The sequence below is a fragment of the Apodemus sylvaticus genome, chromosome 2, assembly GCF_947179515.1.
Source record: "Apodemus sylvaticus chromosome 2, mApoSyl1.1, whole genome shotgun sequence".
NCBI classification, from domain to species: Eukaryota; Metazoa; Chordata; class Mammalia; order Rodentia; family Muridae; genus Apodemus; species Apodemus sylvaticus.
The window spans coordinates 54974196-54994943 of record NC_067473.1 but is presented as its reverse complement, the minus strand read 5'-3'; the positions used below and the strand labels follow the sequence as shown (position 1 = coordinate 54994943).

The following is a 20748-nucleotide window of genomic DNA, read 5'->3' as shown; positions in this document are numbered from 1 at the left end:
CTAAATCTATTGTTTGAAATATCTGTTGGGCATGACAGGAGGGCTAGGGGTATTATCGAGCAGTTAGACAGATTTGAAACTGACATCTCTGGAAAAGAGATCTGGGTGAGAGATCGGATTTTTAAAAGTCAGGGGTGTACATGTGTACTTAAATCATGAAAAAATACTATAAATTACCTAGAGTAGTGGGTAGAATTGAGGCACAGTAGCCTGAGCTATAGCTCTTCAGAACTTTAAATTTTATAGGTTATGTAAAATGGGGGACTGGGGCATTGAGCAATTAAGATGTAAACTGTCAAAGAACCAAGAAATGAAGAAAGCCTTAAAGAATGTGGAATCACAGAAGAAGCCAAGAGAAGAGAATGCTTCAGCCTTGCTCAACTGCTCTGTGGATTCCAGTTGCTCCATGGCTAGATTTAGCAATGAGAGGACCCATGTTGTTCTGCTTCCTTTTCTAAGAAAGGAAAGTTTTGTGGTGGCCAAATATCTATAGCCAAGTTTGCCAGGATTAAACATCCAGCTCCAGGGGCTGAGTACAGACACAGTGAGAGGCATCTGCGTTATCTTAACAAGAACAGTCTCTGTAGAGAGCTAACTGCTGCTCTTGTGACTTTAGCATTATACAAGGGTGAGGAATTGGTGGCGAGAATACATTCAGGCTTGAGAAACTCTGAAAGGCAATATAGTTACAGTAGTTGCTCCATTGAAAGAGATACAAGGATTTCTTTTTAAAATTAAAGCTATTAGTCCATTATTTAATATTGACTCAAATTATGCTGTAAAGAAGAAATGACAAAAGATGCTGGAGAGGGAAGAAAGCAAAACCGGGGAAAGAAAAGGTAATGGCGTAGAATAGGAATGACCTGCTTTTGACAAAGCGGAGCAGGGAGACTGAGCCAGGCAGACCCCTATTTGCAGTATTCCCAGCAAAGCTGTCTTTGAGATTGGTAATCACTCATCTATTCTGTGTGTATTTATTGAATTCCTACTCCTTCCCCCGCACTGAATCACTTAGGCTAAGGGGGATGTTGAGTGGCCCTCCCGGACATCTGTGTGATGTTCCTGGGAGCCTCTGAATGGGCTAGTAAGACTATTCTAGAGACATTTATTTTAAGGCCACTGTATACGTCACATTGAGAAATTATCCTTATTATGTTTTTTTTTTTTTAATATTAAATACTCTTCAGTTGTGCTTCCAGGAGCCAAATCCCAAGAGCTCACACAGTAAACACTGACTACAGACACACTCAAGGGACCTAATAGCAGGAAAATCCAGGAAGAGTGTTCTTCTGGAAAACGAATGTTTGAGAAGTCACAACGAAGTGTTACACTCAACACAAGTGTCAGGGATTAAGAGAAACAAACACAAAAAGTAAACATGCATTTGTATATTGAAAGAGACAGACATTATCAGCCAAAGCTGCCCATTTGAAAGGATCACAGACAATAAACTTGTAAAAATAGATAAATAAACCTTTGTTAAGGGGAAAAATAATTCACAAATATATATGTATATATGTAGAGATATACATATATACATATACATACATACATAAATGGAATAAAATTGGAGTATGACAACAGATACTGTAGTTTGTTAAAATGAGATATGTAAGTCAAAACTTGAAATTTTGTAGACTTAAATGTATCTATTTAAGAGAAATCTGAATTACCAAAATGGTTTAGTGGATTAGAGAAAATACATTAAACTGTCAAAATATGGTAGCTTTACTAGGAATTAATATCAGAAACAAACTTTCAGAAAAAATAGAAAATGAAAAAAAAATTCTGAATGCATTTTTGCAACAGTAATATAACTTTGATACCAACAGTGATCAAGGACATCAGTAAAAAGGAAAATCCTAAGCCTGCACATACGAATGCACACATTGCTAAACTTTTTAGAAATATAGATTTCCTGAAGCAGTGTATTAAAACTATAATGGCAAGGCACAGTTTATCTTAACAACTCAACAGGTTCACATTAGAAAATCGATCAGTGTGAACTGTTGCATTAACATACCAACAACAAAATCTATAACCACCTCAGGAGTCTAAGAAAAAGCATATCATACAATTTGAGTACCCATCTCAGCTTTTTTTCAAAATATTCCTACCTTAAACACCACTTGGATAGAAGAAACTACTCCAGCCTGATAAAGGATTTCTATTTAAAAATGCACAGCAGACAGAATAAGCAAGGATGGACACTAGACATATTCTCAATGGGACAGAAAGGAAGGGAGTGTGCTTGTTAACACTGACTGCCCTGGAGGTCCCAGCTCATGCAGTGAGATTATGGGAGAAATGGTGTCAAGGGTGTTATTTTCAGATAATATGGTAATCTACATGAAAAATACTAAAGCTATCTAAAAATTCACCAATAAGAATGCTTGCCATTTAAACAAGATCGTTAGCCCTTTCAAAAGCAACAATCAACAAATTACATTTCTAATAGAAAAATTATCCCACTGTCACAACAACAAAAGCTGTGAGGAATGTAGGGGAAGGGGGACCTAACACAGAGAGGAACATGTACATGTATTTTGCAAACAAATTATAACATGCTATTGAAGGGTGCTTGAAAAACCAGAATAATATCACTTAGCTTTATAAAGCTGTCACCGTTCCTCAAAATAAATTGTAAATTTAACTCAGCAAAATACCAAAAAAAAAAAAAAAGTTTTTCTTTAGAATTTGATGGGCTGATGCTAAAGCTAGTTTAGGAGTGAAGTATAAAATGGTCAGTGTGGTTGTAAAAGGCACAAAGAGGGATGAGCCCCCCTGTACCTTACGAGTTATCACCAAGCTGTCATAATTAAGGCTTATTATCAAGGCATGGTAATTAAGAGTGTGCCTTTGGCTCAGAATTGGTTTGGTCCATGGAAAAAGGACAAACTAGGAGCATTTCCATAAATATATGGAAATTTAATTTACAATCATGGTGGCATCACACATTAATAGGGACATGATGACTGTTCAGTAAATCAGGTCACAGCAGGCTCTCCTTGGTGGGGGAAAGGGGACTGAAATCAATTCCTGCTTTACACTAAGCTTTTCACATGTGGAAGGAAAACATCAGAGAGAAAGAGGGAAGCACTGTCTTCATGCATCAGGTATGGGCTGCTTCCTTAATGATACAGAGACAACAAAAACTGTTTGATTGTTTTTGTTTTAGGGGTTAATTATGACTACAACAACATTTTATGCTTTCTATAATATGGGCAACATCAAAAGTTATAAGACAAACTATAGATTGAGACAATGTGTTCAATGTATACACACATGAAACACCATAAATCCAAGGGATGAAAGATAAAAAGCACACATAGCCGATTGGAAAAATGACAAAGGCTGAGAAAAAAAAAAATCACAGACTCAGAAACTTCACCAGCCAGTAAGTACATGGAAAAGTGCCCAGCCTCACTAGCAGTGAGGGAAATTCAAATAAAATAACAAGACGCTGGGTTTAGTTTTTTTTTTTTAAACCCAACTGGCAGAAATACGTCTGACTCTAGAATGGGTTTAGCATCATGTTAGGGAAACAGGATGTCTCATCTGCTGCTGCTGGGTGTGCAAATTGGAGCATCATTGGCAGTTTCTAGTAGGACTCAAAACAGGAGTGCTGCCTAGCAGTTGCCATCTAGGTACACACTGGAGAAATTCTCACACGTGTGCAAAAGAAACCTGCACCAGCAATACCAAAACACTGGCAGCAACTCCAACATTCATCAGTAGGACCATGAATAAATAGGACACATTCATATGCATGGATCCACAATGCAACAATTAAAATGAGTGAACTGCATTTATCTTTACCAACATGATTAGGAGGGAGAAAAAACCCCAAAAACACACCAAGAAGGAAGAAACAAGTTGAAGAATAATATATACAGTCTAAAACCATGTGTATACATTTTTAAAACACCATATTTCCATATAGATTCATATGCTGTTGAAAGTCTGCAGCCTAAACTGCAAAGTTGCATACCAAATTCATGATAGTGTTTGCCTTTGGGGGAAAGGCTGGAGAGTGCTGCCAGGGAGGCATGCAAAAGGGACTTGAATGTCATCACAGACGATGAAGAGTTAAAATTTAAAAAGAAGACCTGAGCCAGATATGACAAAATAGTAACATTTATCAATTATACAAGACAGGTACACTTGTATTATTTCTTACATCATTTTAAAATAGCTCCACTTTTTTTTTAAAATCATACATTTAAAAGAAAAACAGGTACTAAATCATTCTGATAGAATTTTCATGTATGGATTGCTGCAACATCTGAAATTTTGAGACAAGTACCTTGAACAAAAATTATCAGTTTTAGAACTGGGTCTCCTTAAAAAAAATAATACAGCTGCCAATATTATTTTAAAGCTCCTGAAATGGACGATCAGTTCTACAGGTATCAACATAAAAATCATGCTGAGAGAAGCAAGCAGCCAAACGACATGTGAAGCACAGTAGCCCTTATTAAAATTTAGAACACACTAACAAAGATACACGTGTCTATTTACATACTTCGCCACGCAATAATGCATAGCAAACGTTAGAAGAATCTACCCTTTATGATACTGATTAGCGAGGGAGAAAATGAACAGTGCTGGAGAGACGAGGGAAATGACACTTTTACCCTCTCTGGATGCTTCATATAAAGTTAAAAACCTGAAACAAACACGACATAAATATCATATTTGACCATTTTAGACATTAAGTATATGGACCTATGTTATTCTTGAAGCATGTGTATCATTTTAATTTTCCAAAGAAAAAAATACTGAAGCATTGCAAATAAAATGCATATAACTTAACAGTATAAAGGTAAAGCCTGTGTACATCCCAAACTGTGGTAGCACTACATTTAGAAATTATCCTGTTTGTTTTCTGTGGGGTGTTTTTAATTTTAAAAAATAAAAAAGGAGGGGAGAGCAAATAGAGCAATGAAGGCATGCGAAAGAAATCATTCATATTTGATTATAAAAAAAGAAAAAGCCCCCCACAATCATAAACCACTGGACAAGCATTCTATACCATTTTACTGCATATTCTTATTTTTAATTTTTTTGTCAAAAGAGAAATAGAAGAGGTTGCCTAATTGGAAACGTGACTTTCTATTATTAAAATTGTGGGAGTCCATTTTAATGTGTTTATCACGCTGCTAGTCTGTAATTTATATTTCAGCGTGGAAATTTGTTTGTGTGCCTGTGACAGGTTAATGCAGTTTAAACGTGCATTTTTTTCTTTCGTTGCTTGAATGGTTAAATCGTTACTCCGAGGATTTTAAGTTTCTATTTCAAGCCGGGAGGATTCTCTGCTCTCGCCAGGGTTAAAACCGTTTCTGATTCAAAACGCTATTAATTAATGGCTACGTGGTGATCTATTGGCGACGCGGCTACCGATCCTGCATTAACAGCCGAACTGCTAAATGAGAAAACTTTGTTTCGCCCCCCCGTTTCTTTAGGATGAAGACTTGGGGCTATTTTCCATTTGAGCTGTGAGCGGTGGACGCGAGTCAAACGCAGTCCAGCCCACTTCGCCAGCGATCGCGTTTGCGAAGCGAAAGACAAGTCAGGTATTAGCGCCGCTTTTTTTCCCCCGCCGCTCCCTCCTCCCCCTTAAAGGAAAAAAAAAAAGTTTCTAGGACTCTGCCGGACACCCAGCTGGCCAGGAACCAGGGGCGAGGGGGGCGAGGCCGGCAGGCTGCCCAGAAGTTGCGATCCGGGACTTGCGCGCATTGAAATTACCTGGCTCGCGCAGCGGAGAGAAAGCGCAGACAAGATAATTTCTCAGGCTGCTGGGAATGCCTTAGCCCGCGCGGCAGCACGATCCAGGGGTGTCCTCGGGCCGGGGCGGGTCCCCGCCACCCCCGCAGGCTTCAGTGCGTCAGGGCGCGTCAGGCGGGGCGGGCTCGGCTCCGGCAGCAGCGGCTGCGGGCGGCGAGCGGCGCGCACCGGCTTCCAGCTCGTCCGGCTCCAAGCGGCGGGACGGACGCTCCCGGGGACTCTCCAGCCCGCGGCTGGCCGCGCTCGGACGGCGCTCGCCCGCAACCGGGCGCCGCCAGCATGTCGGCCGCCGTGGCTTGCCTGGACTACTTCGCTGCCGAGTGCCTGGTGTCTATGTCCACCCGCGCCGTGCTGCACCAGCGCGCAACGGACCCCGAAGGCGCGAGCGCTGCGGCTGTCTCCGAGGTGGGTGACGCGTCTCGGGAGTCGGCGGGGAAGGGTTCTGGGTCTCGGGGGGTGCTGTGGATACCCCCGGTCCTCCAGGTTCCCGCTCCGAGCCCCGGAGAAGGGGATGGCGCGCCCCACCTGCTGGCTGCGAGCGCTTTGGCCGATTTAAGCTGTGGTGCCCGGGAAGGCTCCAGGGAGGACTCCGAAGACGCTCCGTGTGCCTCAACTAGCTGCTTCGAGCCCACCTGGTGCTCCAGCCCTACTGGGAGCTCTGAGCCTACCCAGGCCTTCTTTGAGGATGCCCTCTCTGACGCCGAGAGTTCCTGCAGCGATTCTGCTATCCTGGACGCGTCTGAGGCCCCAGAAGAGCCAGATGACGACGGAGAAGTGCCCGAGGGGCCCCCAGGGGCCCGCCCCGCGCCAGCTACGGGTTCGACGTACCGAAGAAGGCAAATTACACCTGCATCCAAGCGACATCAGTGCTCCTTCCATGGCTGCAACAAGGCCTATTACAAGTCTTCACACCTCAAGTCACACCAGCGCACCCACACAGGGGAACGCCCCTTCTCCTGTGATTGGCTCGACTGCGACAAGAAGTTTACGCGTTCTGACGAGCTGGCCCGCCACTACAGGACCCACACCGGTGAAAAGCGCTTCTCCTGCCCGCTGTGCCCCAAGCAGTTCTCCCGGAGCGACCACCTGACCAAGCATGCCCGTCGCCACCCAACTTACCATCCCGACATGATCGAGTACCGGGGACGTCGTCGCACTCCCCGCCCCGAGCCACCACCCCCAGCCATGGTGGAAAGTTCTGGTTCCGACTCCAGCTCCTCTTCTGGTCAGGAGACCAGCTTCACTGCTTGCCAGTAGAACTGTCTTGCTGTCTATTATCTTTCCCTCAAGCACAACCCCCACCCCCGCCGCACCCCAGGCCGTTGTCCTTGCCCTTTCTCTGTCCATTTCTATTTTCCAGGGTCATTAGACCAAGGCACAGACTGGTTGCTCCGCACTGGGGATGGGTCCAGACAAACTTGTTGGACTCTGGAGAGGGACTGGGAGCCAGAAGATAGTGGGAAGTCTTGCAACACAAACATCTTCTGAAATGAACAGTTTCTTCAAACAGCCTGCAGGAACCAGTGAAAAGGAGTTAACTCTCCAGCCTGAAGACTCTTCCCTCCATGGCACCAGAGATGTAAAACTGAATTCTGAGATCCTTGAGGATCTCCCAGTCCCAAATGACTCTGGTGTCTCACCCATTGGCCAGGGCGGATTTTGGAGAGGTTGTCCAGGGTGGCAGTCTTGGAAATGTCCAGACTTGGATGAAGAGAGGCCTTTGGAAACAGAAAATATCTCTATTTCTGTAAACAGCAATGTTTACTAATTTATTTTCAGATCTTGTAAACAAAAATTTCAGGTTGATGGGAAACTAGTGTCTTTGACTCTCCCAATTGCCCCAGCTACCTCTGCTTTGTGGATGTATGGCTGGGAGATGCTTTTTGGTGCCTGGGGAGTGGTATGAGTTCGCTTGCAGTTCCTATAGCATAATTTGGAACCCTGCACTTGCATTGCAACCTTTTTCGATTTTTAAAATTCCTTCTCAGGGGTGGTAACTTTTGGCTCATGATTATAGAGAGATTGGTTAAGTAATTTGGAACAACCATAATAGCACAAGAGAGAAAAGGCTGGTTTTCTCCTTCACCTAGAAGGCAAGCCCAAGTAACTTTTGAGTGGGGCAAAACAACACTTTTCACAATCATTGTTAGCTATTCAGAGAAACAGAAATATGAAGTTCCTACTGCCCCACCCTAAGTAATCTTAAGGGGAGTAGAGTCCATTCACCTCTTAGTGGCTAAGTAGGGCTTAATTTCTGTGGAGGTCTGCACATTGTTGGTTCTGTTACAGGTGGATTGGTGGGTGAGGGGAGAAAGCGAGAAATTGGTTTATTTTAGAGAGCTGCTGTCTTGGATTTGGGGTGGGAGCAGCTAGACAATAGCTGTTATCAAATAGGAGCACTTTTCTCTAACATCAGAATCTTAGGTTAAAACCTCAGGGCCCTTCTGCCCCCTTGAAGGAATAAGACATCAGAAGTATTCTTCTGTTGTGTGTCCCAGCTACTGTGGATTGATATCACTGACGTTTGTGTGCGTGTGTGTGTACGTATACGTGTGTGTGTTTCTTTCATTAAATATGGGGCTGAAAGGCCTTTCCTAACCTGATGAGATCCCCTATAATCCCCTCCTGCATATCTTATACCACCCATCAATCACACTTGTAAAAGGTGTTGTGATCTTATGGAGTTGTAAGAAGCACTTGAGTAAGCAAATTGCTTTCCCTTGTTTATAGATTAAAACGCTGACGCTTAAATTATCTTAAAAGTTATATGCTAAGTTTCTGCCAAGAGCTCTAAGTGAAAGTGAAGTGTATTGACTTTAAAATGGTGTTCCTTCGTGCTTGTGTTCCCATGTTCTCACCCTACATCCCTATCACCATGATCCCCTGACATCCTGTTTTTCTGCTGCTGCTATAAAACTTTAAATGCTGAGAACTTACCTGAGTCCTTTGGTTAATGTATCTAACAACAAAACCCTTTTCTTAACAGGTTAAGACCATCTCATGTCCACACCCCGCAGTCTTGGGTCAGACTGGTTCTTCAGCATCCTGAGAGAGACTTTTCTTTGGGGCTGATAGGCTCTTACTGTCATTTATCTTCTGTTTCTGGTCCTGAGCATTCTGGTATCCTTGAGAGAGCAAATGATTACTCGTATAACATTGGAATGCTACTGGGTTCTCTTAAACTATGTGAGGGAGGGATCCTTGGATTGGTCCAAGAAAGGTAGCCTGTGACCCTCAGTAGGGCCAGTGTTTTACAGTGAGGGAAGGAAGAGCAGGTAGGATTGTCCTTAAATACACATAGGAAGATGGATCCCTAACCTGTTTTTCTTTTTTTTTTTCTTTAATTGGGAAAAGCCCTCCTTTTGCTTGTCTGTTTCCTCATGTGAGGCTAGATAGTTTGTGTACTACTCTAGGGCCCACTGAGGTAAGGTTTTCTCTTTGTCCCTTTCAGTAGAAGATCTACTATTGGGTAACTGAACTAAAGAAGCTAACAAGAACCTTTATTAACTGTTCAGGAGTTAAGTTTTAAAAAATGCTTAGATTTCAAACTGATAAATAACTTTTAATTTTCAAGGTTTCAAATCATGTCCATAGTTAAGATTCCATCCTGGGGACTTTTGTTTGGGATGCCCTCTGATACACTGCTACTGTCAGGTCTTACTCAGAGTTCTAAGCAAAGAGGCACTCAAAACTCCACAGTGGACAGATGAAAGAAGCAAGATTTTTTTTTTTAAATGGTCTTTCTTGGTCTGAGTACTATTCTTTGCATTCAAGCAGTTTGTGAGGAATATTTATTAGTGAGATGCCTTGGAAGAACATTTTGAGTTCCTTGGTATTTTTTTTTTCCTATTTTTGTTGCTAAGCAGATCAAGTTTAGTGAGGAAATGTATCTGGGTGTTGGTTGGGTTTGGGCTGAGCCTCTGTGGCCTCATCTCTTCAGATCTTATACAGGAATGATCAAGTCAAAGAATTTAATAATAGACATCTCTTTTTTTTTTTAACTTACAGAAACCCATCAACCTCTACCTCCTGAGTGCTGGAATTAAAGTCCTGTACCACCACACAAAATCAAAACAACATTTTAAGTTTGAAAAAAAGTTTTAATTATAATAAATTTATTTTTACTCATTTTTTAAATATCAAGGAGGTTAGAAGGTTGTCAAATATTTCTTTTCTTTTTTTTAGACTTCTTCTTCTTCTTGAAACCTGGGTTGGAAGCTGGGGATTAATTCCATGCTAGCCCTGGAATGTGATACACATGTATTCTCTATTTTCACCTCTCTTAGAGGAGGTGAAGGGTACATGCTTACCCCACTTATGGAGGCTATGATCTGTTATTTGTCCCCATTTCTCTATTCTTTTTGCAAACAAGGAGTTATTTTTGGGATATCTCCCTCTGCCCCATCTCCCTCTCACTTCTCCCATTAGAAAAAGATTGCATTCTTTAATTGGGACATAAGGAATTGGGTCATTACACACACAGCCTACACCCCCATTCTATTACATATATCCCCCCATTATATATCCCTCATTTGGGTAGAGGGATATATAATTATTTAATTAAAAAATTAATTATATAATATATAATTTTATATATATATTAATTCCTCCTTTAATCCCTAACATATTTAAATGTGTATTTGATATTAAATATTGATTAGGAGCTGTGACTGGAGTTAAGGATCTATAATAGGTGTCTAATGTGCTAAGACAGTTTTAATGCAACTTCCCAGCTTGGGTGTGCACACACACAACTTAGTTCCTGCTTTCACATGGTCATCTCACTTGGCTGAGGCCCAGGTCTGCCTTCCAGAGGCAGGTTCGAGGACCATCTTAACTACCTTGAAGACATCATGGTCCATGCTGCTGTCCAGGTAAGTGGTTTGTTTTTGTTTTTGTTTTGTTTTTGTTTTTGTTTTAATCTTCCACTGAGTTGGTCACCCCAAGTCTAAGGATTGTGTGATGTTGTGGAGATGGAGTATTAGAAAGCTTCTCTTTGATCATGATATAGTTTTATCAGAGAAGTTCTAAAGTTTTGATTTTTAATTTAATCTCTATTACTCATTTGGATAGAGGGATATATAATTATTTAATTAAAAAATTAATTATATAATATATAATTATATATATATATTAATTACTCCTTTAATCCCTAACATATTTAAATGTGTATTTGATATTAAATATTGATTAGGAGCTGTGACTGGAGTTAAGGATCTATAATAGGTGTCTAATGTGCTAAGACAGTTTTAATGCTCTAGTTAACTTGAGTCTTGCAGTTCTTTAAGTTTTCAAGTCTAAACAGGTATGCTAGCAATTGCTTACCTTTAAATCATTACTTGTGAGAGACATTGGTGGTTAATGTTTGTAAGAGTGGGCTACATAAGAGACTGACGAGTCTTGATTCTCATAGGTATGTTCAAGACAAGCTTGCTGCAGACTGGGAATGCATTATACAATTGAATGGGCTTTTTTTTCTGCCTTCGTTTCCAATCCCTATGGGAAGTGGTGACTTGAGGTTATAAGTCCCACCTATACTTTAGAACACAAACTTGGAATGCCCTGGCTTCAAAATTGTGCTAGAAATTATCACGATGCATTAGATTCATTTCCCAAACTTGATTCTTCCTGATCGTGATCTGAATTGCATCTTTGTATAGAGTTAAGGAAAGACTGATGGGAGGGACCTAGTTCTTTACTTCATGTGGAGTAGGTACACCTTCTGTTTACGTTCCAAGTTGGCGCTAGATTTGTTGTCTGAGTAATATCCAAGATGGAACCTCAGGGACCTACTCAATTGGAATTCTCTGTGTTCAACCACAGAGGAATGATGGATTTTTGTTGAAATTACATAAAGAAGAATGGAATGTGCACTGAAGGGAGTTTGAGTCAGAAAGAAGCAAGATCATTAAAATCCCAGTGACAGAAAAGATATTTTAAAGGGTTGTGTCTAGATACTTCTGCCTCTACAATCACATATGTATTTAGACACTGAATTTAAAAAGGAAGCAGAGAGTTGATGAAAAATAAAGGAAAATGGTTGATCTAGCAGAAATGGATTTACTAAGAAGAAAAATGTGATTATGGGTGGTAGTACTGACATAAAAGAAAGTAGAATTTAGAGTAATCTCAAAGACAAGATGTAAAAAGAGGTTGGCACTGTAGTCATTACTAAATTTGAGGAAATGATTGAAAAGAACGCTAATGAAAGAAGGAAAGCAAGCTTTCAGAGAAATTCCCATCTGCAGTGGAGAGCTCAGCGTTAAGAAGTTATGAGAAAGAACCTGCCTAACTCCACAGATAATGAAGGAAAACGTACCCTCTTAGCCTTGATGTAGGAATATTCGACAGCTCAGAGAGTGGACTAATTAGACCCTCAAGTGAAAGCAGAGGAATGAATTAAAGCTTTAACTATTAGAAGAAAAGACAACAATCAAACTCAAAGTAGACAGAGACATTCATGGTCTCCTTATTCTCAGTTAGCAAGGCAGAAGCCCCAAAGCAGTTATTAAGAGGTGGGAGAAAGCTCCTAGAGAGTGGCTGTGGCTTCCAAGAGCCTATTACATATTCACTGTATGTGTGATTTAAGATTTCATACAAGCAAGAGGCAGGAAGTGATTATGGGGAAATCTAAAACAATCTTAGTGGGATAATGTTTTTAAAACTTAAAAGAAGAAATTAGTGAGACAGAAAACAAAATTAGAATAGACACAATCTTTCAAAGCCTAATAAAATCATTTTGTTTAAAGCCAAATATGGATTTAAAACAGCACAGATATGTCATCAGAAAAGAAAGGCAAAAATCACATGTCAGATGAGAATTTTTAATTATAAAAGAATAATACAAATAACTTTGTATCAATTAAAGTGCATTTTATAATTTATATATTTTATAATTTTATAATAAGAATATAGAATTGAAAATGGTCTAAGACAATATAGAAACTCTGAAATAGTGTAATAGTAAATGAAAATCTATTCTCCAAAGGATATTGCCCCTAGGCAGTTGTATAGGTAAGTTCTGTAAACCTCAAAAAAAAAAAAAAAAAAAAAAAAAAAAGATTATGTCATGGAGGCTGAAGAGCTGCCTCCAGGAATGGCTGCTCTTCTAGAGGACTGGGGTAAAATTTCAGCACCCACATGGTAACTTACAACCATCTGTAACTACAGTCCTAGGGATCTGATGCCCTTTTCTGGCCTTCATGGGCACACACACACACACACACACACACACACACACTACTTCTAACTTGTATAAAATTTTCCAGATCATAGAAAAAGAACTCTGTTTTATATAGTCAGCTCTAATACAAAAAACAGACAAAAGATAAGGAATAAATATATCTGTTTAATATATAAAAACAAGTGTAAAAATCCTAAATTTTCAAAAAAAAAAAAGCATTTGAAGTCATTTGAGTTTGAAACATTTGAAACATTTGAGTTTGAAGTCAGCTTCAAATGCAAACAAAATATCTCCACAATCACATGAAGCCCATATCATCAATGGAAGATTAATTCAGTAATAATAATATATCAACATAATGAACTGTGGTCTGGAGATAAGATAAGATAAGAGCACTGACTGCTCTTCCAGAGGTCCTGAGTTCAATTTCTAGCAATCACATGGTGGCTCACAACTGTCTATAATGGGTTCAATGTTCTCGTATGGTATATCTGAAGACAGCTACCGTGTACTCATATGCATAAAATAAATAAATAAATTTATAAAAAAGAAAAATTTAACAAACTGAAAAAAACGAAGTATGTTTTTATATTGCAGTCATCGTCCATATATGATAGCAGCAAACAGCATTAATAACCTTTATGGAGACAACTGTAAAACTTTCACTTACTCCAAAAAAAATTGGAATCTGTGAATGGTGAAATTCAGTAATTCTGGAAAAGTAGCAGTGCTTCCTTTAAATTACCCTAAATTGTTAGTAACATATCAAACAACACCCAGATGACTCTCCACCAAACTTACCTGGTTTCTCCTCCTCTTCTTCTTCTCCTTCTCCTTCTCCTTCTCCTTCTCCTTCTCCTTCTCCTTCTCCTTCTTCTTCTTCTTCTTCTTCCTCTTCTTCTTCCTCCTCCTCCTCCTCCTCCTCTTCCTCCTCCTCCTCCTTCTCCTCCTCTCCTCCCCCCTCCTCCTCCTCCTCCTCCTCCTCCTTCATTTTTGAAGCCAGAGCCTCAAGCATGCTAGGTAAGCTATCAACCTCATCTCTCACAGAGCTTTTAAAAGCAACTATTTCAGGGGAGCCAGGAAAAAAAAAAGGAAAAAAAGTGTTTCAGCAGATATCAAAATATTACAAAGCCAAAATGATTGAACCTGCATCGTGTAGTGTAGCGTCAAACAAATGGATAAGGAGAACTGAATAAAGAAATAAACCTGTGACTAGAGATCCTGATGGATAAGAACAAAGACGCTTCATGTCAGGGCAGATAAGAGAGACAGCTGATGAATGCTACAGAAACAATCGATTAATCACGAAGAAAGGGGAACAAAGCATGGTGTTGCTCTCCACTGCACAGCTTTCCAAAAGACAAATTCCACGCGGTCAATACTTAAACTGCTTAAAGTTAAAAAAAGTATTAGTTAAAAAGGCTAGCAAATCTCTCTCTTGTCATGAAACAAAGAAAGTAGTCTTGGTTTTGACACAATGTCATTTTTATATACTGAGTTACTTATTGTGGGATTGGGCTTTATGTATGCTAGGCAAAAAAATGAAGATGAAAGTTTCAAAAAGGAAAATAATTTGATAAAATAAAAATTTGAAAATATTTAACATTTGAAAACTAATAAATGGATGGATATAAAACTACATTCTGAGAAAAACAATAGCAGTCAGAAGATTAAGTTCAAAAATATATTAAGAGTCAATACTTCAAGATATGAAGGACAACATACACACACGCTTATATACACACATATATACACACTCATACACACACACCATACACTTACATTCATATACACAAACTCATATACACATGCACTCACACACACACACACACACACACACACATTTAAAGAGTAGTACAGAGCTAATTGTGATGGGAATGTCATCCTTCTAAAAGGGAAATCTCTTTATGTACAGCTTGAATCAGTTAAAAAGGATAACATTTTTAAAAATATCTTAAAGGAAAGAGAAATATTATTTTTTAAAACCCCAAAGCATCCAGGTACCATGGTTCACCCTTGTAGTCCTAGTATTTGGGATTCAGGCACAGAGGAGTCAGAGTTTATATCATTGTAAGCTACAGCATGAGACCAATGAGACCCTGCTCGAGAAAATAAGTTAACAGCAGACGCTGGAGTGGGGAGCGTGCACCCGATCATAGAAGCCAGCAAACACGACACGCTTCAATTCAAAACACAGACATTAGTAGGATAAAGAGAAGTTTATTTTATGTAGAAAAAAGAGAATATATTAAGAATCCAAAGCAACCTACGACCTTTTGCCTCTACTTGAAGGCTCTCAGCTCAGGAGCTATTGTGCCTGTTCTAGCGCTTGGGGAAAGGCTTCTGCATCCGCTACTCCTGTGGCTGTAATTCCACCACAGGTGCAGCGGCAGCAAGTGTCAGCACAGGTTAAATCACAGAGGAGCAATGCGCATCCCTTCAAGAAAATCTCCCCTCCCCTCCTCCACCGTACTTAAGCCCATTTTAGTTACCCAGAGGGGCTACCGAGGATTCAGGGCTCAACGCTGAATATCAGTGGCGTTTCAAATTTTCTAGCTCTGTTAAGGCAGAGCCGAGCAAAACCAAATGTACAAACATTCAAAGGGAAAAACTGTTGTGCTCTGTCTTGTCTATAGCGCTGATTAATACATTCCCACTCCCATTAGTGACAGAGGAGACATTTGAGATTGTCAATTAAGGTAAGAGAATTAATTTCTGTTTCAACTTGCCATTTTCAGTTAAAAATATTCCCATTCAACTTAATTTTGTTTTTGAGATAAAAGGAGAATCAATTTAAAATTCAAGCTCTCCCGTGGCTCTCCCCAACATCTTGCCCTGGTTCCCAGGTGTCAGGGAGTTTGCATAAAACCTTAGAACAGCAGTCAGTTCGGGGTACAGGGCTGTTCTCTGGGTCTTCACTCAGTTTCTCTGCTACATGGTCTGGATGGAAGTTTCTGGACAAATTGTGAGTGTGCCCAAAGAATTACAACGGATCTTGTCTGGTTGTGATACTGTTTTGCTTCGATGCCTTTCTGGTATTCAAGCTGCTAAATCTGGCTCAATCTGCTATCTGTGATGTCCCCACTGGGTGTGACGGCCTCATCTGCAATGTAGACTTTTAGACTTCCAATTTTCTCAGTATGACTGCTTGCTCCAGCCAAAGTAGGAAAACAATTATTCTGGCTCTCCTCCGGATCACAGGGAAGCCACAGGGACCTGGATAAGAAGCAGAAATCTGACTGCAATGATGTTTCTGTTTCTTAAATGGCATCAAGTTACCCTGCTGTCAGTAGGCGTGAAGTAGAGCTGCAAGACTAACCCAGACATTACGAGTCTACCTTAGTGTATACAGGGTTTCTGATGTCGTGCTGCCTTCCCCTATCCTGGCCTATAGAAGGAGGGATTGGTTGGTTGCTTCTCAAGGACCTATGTATCCAACTCAGGTCCAATCCTCTGGCCTTCCTCCGAGCCTTGGCTCTTCCTTCCAGTGGGGGTCGGAGGGAAGACTCGACTTTCTCACTCTGGAGCTGCAAACACCCTAAGTTTGCTCAACCTATCTATTGACTACAGTTAATGTTTGGATTCAGGCTAGATGCTTTGCTCTTAATATTTGACAGACTTGGAGATTTAGACTCCCTTTCATTCCCAACAAAAGCTTCAGGACTGCTATTGAATGGGAGATGAAATGTGCAGGATGAGTAGCATCCTTTACTCTTTTACAGGCCTGCTCTAGCAGCCTGCGGACTGGGTGAAAGAGAATAGTCATATAGAAAAGAAAAAGAGGAAGACTGCATAATGATATTTTTCAAAACAAATTTCCTCCCTTATGCCAATATCTGGGCTGCTTAAAGACTGACTTCTTAGTCCTGAAGGTTGAAACAAAAAATAAATAAAATAAAATAAAATAAATTCTTTTTTTACATTTTGTTTTCCTGTCTAATTAAGCCCTTATTGGTGAAGATGTTTGTCAATATAAGTAAGGCAAAAGGAATCTTTATTCTGTCTTCTGCAGATCCCTAAGAATTAGGAAAAGCCCAAGACAAAAGAAGATCTGCGTCATTGCTGCTTTGTGTGAGTAAGGCCACAGTTGATAGCAGAGACAGTGTCCGTAGAATCTTTTCTTGCTGCTGCTCCCCGGGGAGTACTAGGGCTTCCTGTCCCATCAAAGGAGGGACAACAACTTGGTCAGTGAGTTCCAGCAGGGGTCAGCAATGGATTAGACTGGAATGCGCAGAGGAGCCCAGAGAGTGGGAGAGGCTTCCCTCTGTCCTGTCTGTACCCTTGGCTTTGATCTTTAAAAACCAAGTTTCCTTGGGCATGCAATTGAGTTGCTATTTATCAAACATTTACAATGTGTGAGGAAAGGTTATAGGCATATTGGGAAATATAAGTAAACAGAAAGGAAGTTCTTTTATATTTTGGCCAAAGAGATATAGAAAATAAAGAAGAAATAAATTATATAGTATGTTAGGCAATAGAGGATGTGGAATTAAGAAAAAGCAGAGGATTGGCAGTAGGGTTAGGTTGAGGGCTTTGTTGTGCACATAAGATGTGAACAAAGACCTAAAGAAGATGAGGAAGTTAGCCAGCAGATACTGGGACAAAAAGCATTCCAAGAAGAGCGCATAGCTAGGTACCGAGGTCAAGACACAGTCAAAATGGCTGTAGCATGCTAACCAGAAGAAAAAAGGGAAAATGCTAGACCATATTACCTTGTAAGCTATTGCAATGACTTTGTTTTCTTCTCAGAATAAAACAGATATTTCTTGAGGATGTTAAACATTATTAAAACCCACTGTATGTTTTAAGAGGACTTTTGATGATGATGTCAAGCAGAGAAGTCTATTAGGGAGTGATTCCATTCACAAATCTCATTCACAAATTTGCTTGCCCTGGACCAAACCAATGGGTAGGAGGTATAATGAGAAGAACTCAAATGTGGGTAGCTTTTAAAGGAAAAGCCTGTAGACTTCCCTAAAGGATTTGCTATTGGGATGGAAAGAAAGAGTCCAGATGACTCAGAGGTCTGAGGCCAAAGCATCCGGATGGAGTTGCCATCAGCTGAGATGAAGAAAGCTGGAAGTGAGGCAGACTTGTTAGGAAGGAAAAGTGTTCCATACTGGACATTTCAGTAGAAAATTTGAATAGGCAGGAAAGTAAAAAGTCTAGAGTTTTGGAGAAATCCTGATTAAAAAAAAATAATCAGTATACATAGATTTAAAGCTGTAAGTCTGAGTCACATAAGCAAGAGTAACTATGAGAGCGAAAGGGGAAAGGTTGAATGTGATCCTCAGAGGATTCATTCATGAAGAAGTGAAGAAGGCTAGGGTCCAACAACGGTCCCTAGACAGGGAGCGAGGCAGGAAGAGAGTGAGACATCCCCAGAGCCTCACAAAGAAAGCACAGAAAATGGGAGTGGCCTGCATCTTGAGGTGTGGAGATAGTCAGGCTGGGGGCTGCCCATCACTCAGGTACTGGGGACCTCAGTAAGAGCAAGTGTGGAAGACTGGGAGGGGCAGATATCTGAGTGCCCTGGACTCAGGGGGAAGATAAGGGGAAGGTGGTGACGACCACAAGGAGAAGGCACTGTTCTGATGGGTTTTTGTTTTTGTTTTTGCTAAGAAATGGAGTGGAAATCAGCTGGGAAAATGGAGAGAAGAAAAGCAATTTTTTGGGTTAGGATGGGAAAGAAATCAACCAGTTAATATTTAGCCAGAAAATAATCCAAGAGGGAGTGAAGGGTTGTTAGTGGGAGATAGGAAGAGAGATGGGTGTCTGGAACACTGGCTCTCTGCAGAACCAGGGCAGTGAGACCTAGTGTGTGCCTGGGGGGCCTGACTTCCACCAGCTGCGTGGGTGTTTTGTCTTAAAGAAGGTGGCAAAGCAAACTGTGTGGTAGATAGTGGTAAGCAAATAGAAGTGGTGGTCAGAGTCAGTGGAAGTTCTTAACGATTGCTAAAACTTTCTCAGGAAGGTCCTAGAAAGAAAGGTCGTCAACCAAGCTCAAACTTGGGATGTGAGCTGGTAGAGTTTGAAGAGGGAAATGTGTGATGAAATCACTGGGGAAGCTGAGAGAGAAATTAGCTAGGGTGTGTGATTGCCAGGCGCCATTTAGAATTCACTCAAAGCTTGTGGTTGTGAGTTTAAAATGACACCTCTGTGTGCATGTGTGTAAGCCCTTATTCATGGGGACACTACAGCTTCATTGAACTACACGGGTTTAGGCATGGATTGGGCAGAGAAGACAAGCTAACCATTTTAGTTTAACTCAAAAGAAATCAGTGAGAGCGAACAGGGAATCAGAGGTAAGTGAGTGGGCGTATTTGCAGTGACAGAGCATAGGATTTAAGGTGGGGGCAGAGGGGTCTAAGAACATTAAGGCTAGAGAAGGAGAGTGGGAAATAAATTCCCAGCACAAATGAAATAATACATCAGGAGTTCAAGGTCATCGTCTGCCATTATGTGAGCTTGAAGCCCTATCTCATAACACCCCGCCCCCCTCAAAGACAAGAGGAAGAAAAGGAACGTAACGACACTGTTATAATGAGCCTGGAGATCAAATTATTAAGAAATATTGACAAATGGCCTGCTGATACTTTTTGAAGTAAATCACTAATCGAATCTTGTGACTGAAACATACAATTTATGACTTAATGTAACTATCACACTCAATGAAGGATCATATTGCTACAGAGTAATATGTACTTGGAGAGGGTCTGAACCTAACAAGGAGAGATTTCCCTGGGGCTTCCTGTCAATATTTTCCATTACTCAAGTGTTTCTGCTTAGAGAGAGCGAGAACTATGCTTTTGACAGTGTGATTGCTGCTTTTATACCAGTCATGTTAGGGGGAGAGAGAAAGGAAAGAGAGAGGAGAGAGAGTGAGACAGAGAGACAGAGAGAGACAGAGAGAGAAAGACAGAGACAGAGAGACAGAGACACAGTGAGACAGAAAGAGACAAAGAGAGAGAGAGACACAGTGAGAGAGACAGACAGAGAGAGAGAGAGAGAGAGAGAGAGAGAGAGAGAGAGAGAGAGAGAGAGAACCTGAGCAGCTTTTTAAAAAAGTAAACAACTGGGTTTCATGTAGCCCATACTGGCCCCAGACGCACTGTGAGACTGAAAGTGACCTCAAACTCCTGCGCTTCCTCCTCTGTCTCTAAGTGCTGGGATTGCAGGTGTGTGCATCATACTTGGGTTTATGTGGTAAGGTATTGAACCCAGGGACTTGGTGCATGATAGGATAGAAGTCCCGCCCAGAGACTGGATGGAGAGATGGCTCCCCAGTTAAGGTGCTTGTCAGGCAGCAGCAAGGGTGAGGAGCAGAGCTGGAATTCCCAGTTCCCTCGTAAGTGTCAGGTGGACATAGTTTCTATGGTAAAGCCATCACTGAGAAGAAGGCTGAGACATGGGATTCCCTAAGCAAGTCGACTAGCTTGCATTATGGCTGAGCCATAGATTCAGTTGAAAAACTCTGTTTGGACAAGTAAGACTCCCAAACTCAACCCTAGGTCGACATACACACTTGTGTATACATATGGGAACATGTATATAACACCACACACACACACACACACACACACGGTAATAGAGAAGACATGAATCATGGCAAATTTAAAAAGATAACATTTTACTTTTTTTTTTTGAGAAATAAGTTGACTTCTGCCAACCCAAGCCATTCCATTTGTACAACTATTTGCTTATTGTTATTGTTTAAGGGAAATTCAGATTTCTTCCCTATTAAGGTCTTATTTGCATCATACTCAACTACTAGCCTA

The 20748-nt window shown here is 40.8% G+C and overlaps 1 protein-coding gene across 1 annotated transcript; it reads left to right on the top strand.

The window, feature by feature from the left end:
* The first annotated feature begins 6066 nt into the window (after nucleotides 1-6066).
* On the top strand, nucleotides 6067-7044 carry Klf14 (KLF transcription factor 14). Its single transcript, XM_052172835.1, has one exon. It carries the CDS (start codon nucleotides 6067-6069, stop codon nucleotides 7042-7044), a length of 978 nt encoding a protein of 325 aa, XP_052028795.1.
* Nucleotides 7045-20748: the final 13704 nt, after the last annotated feature.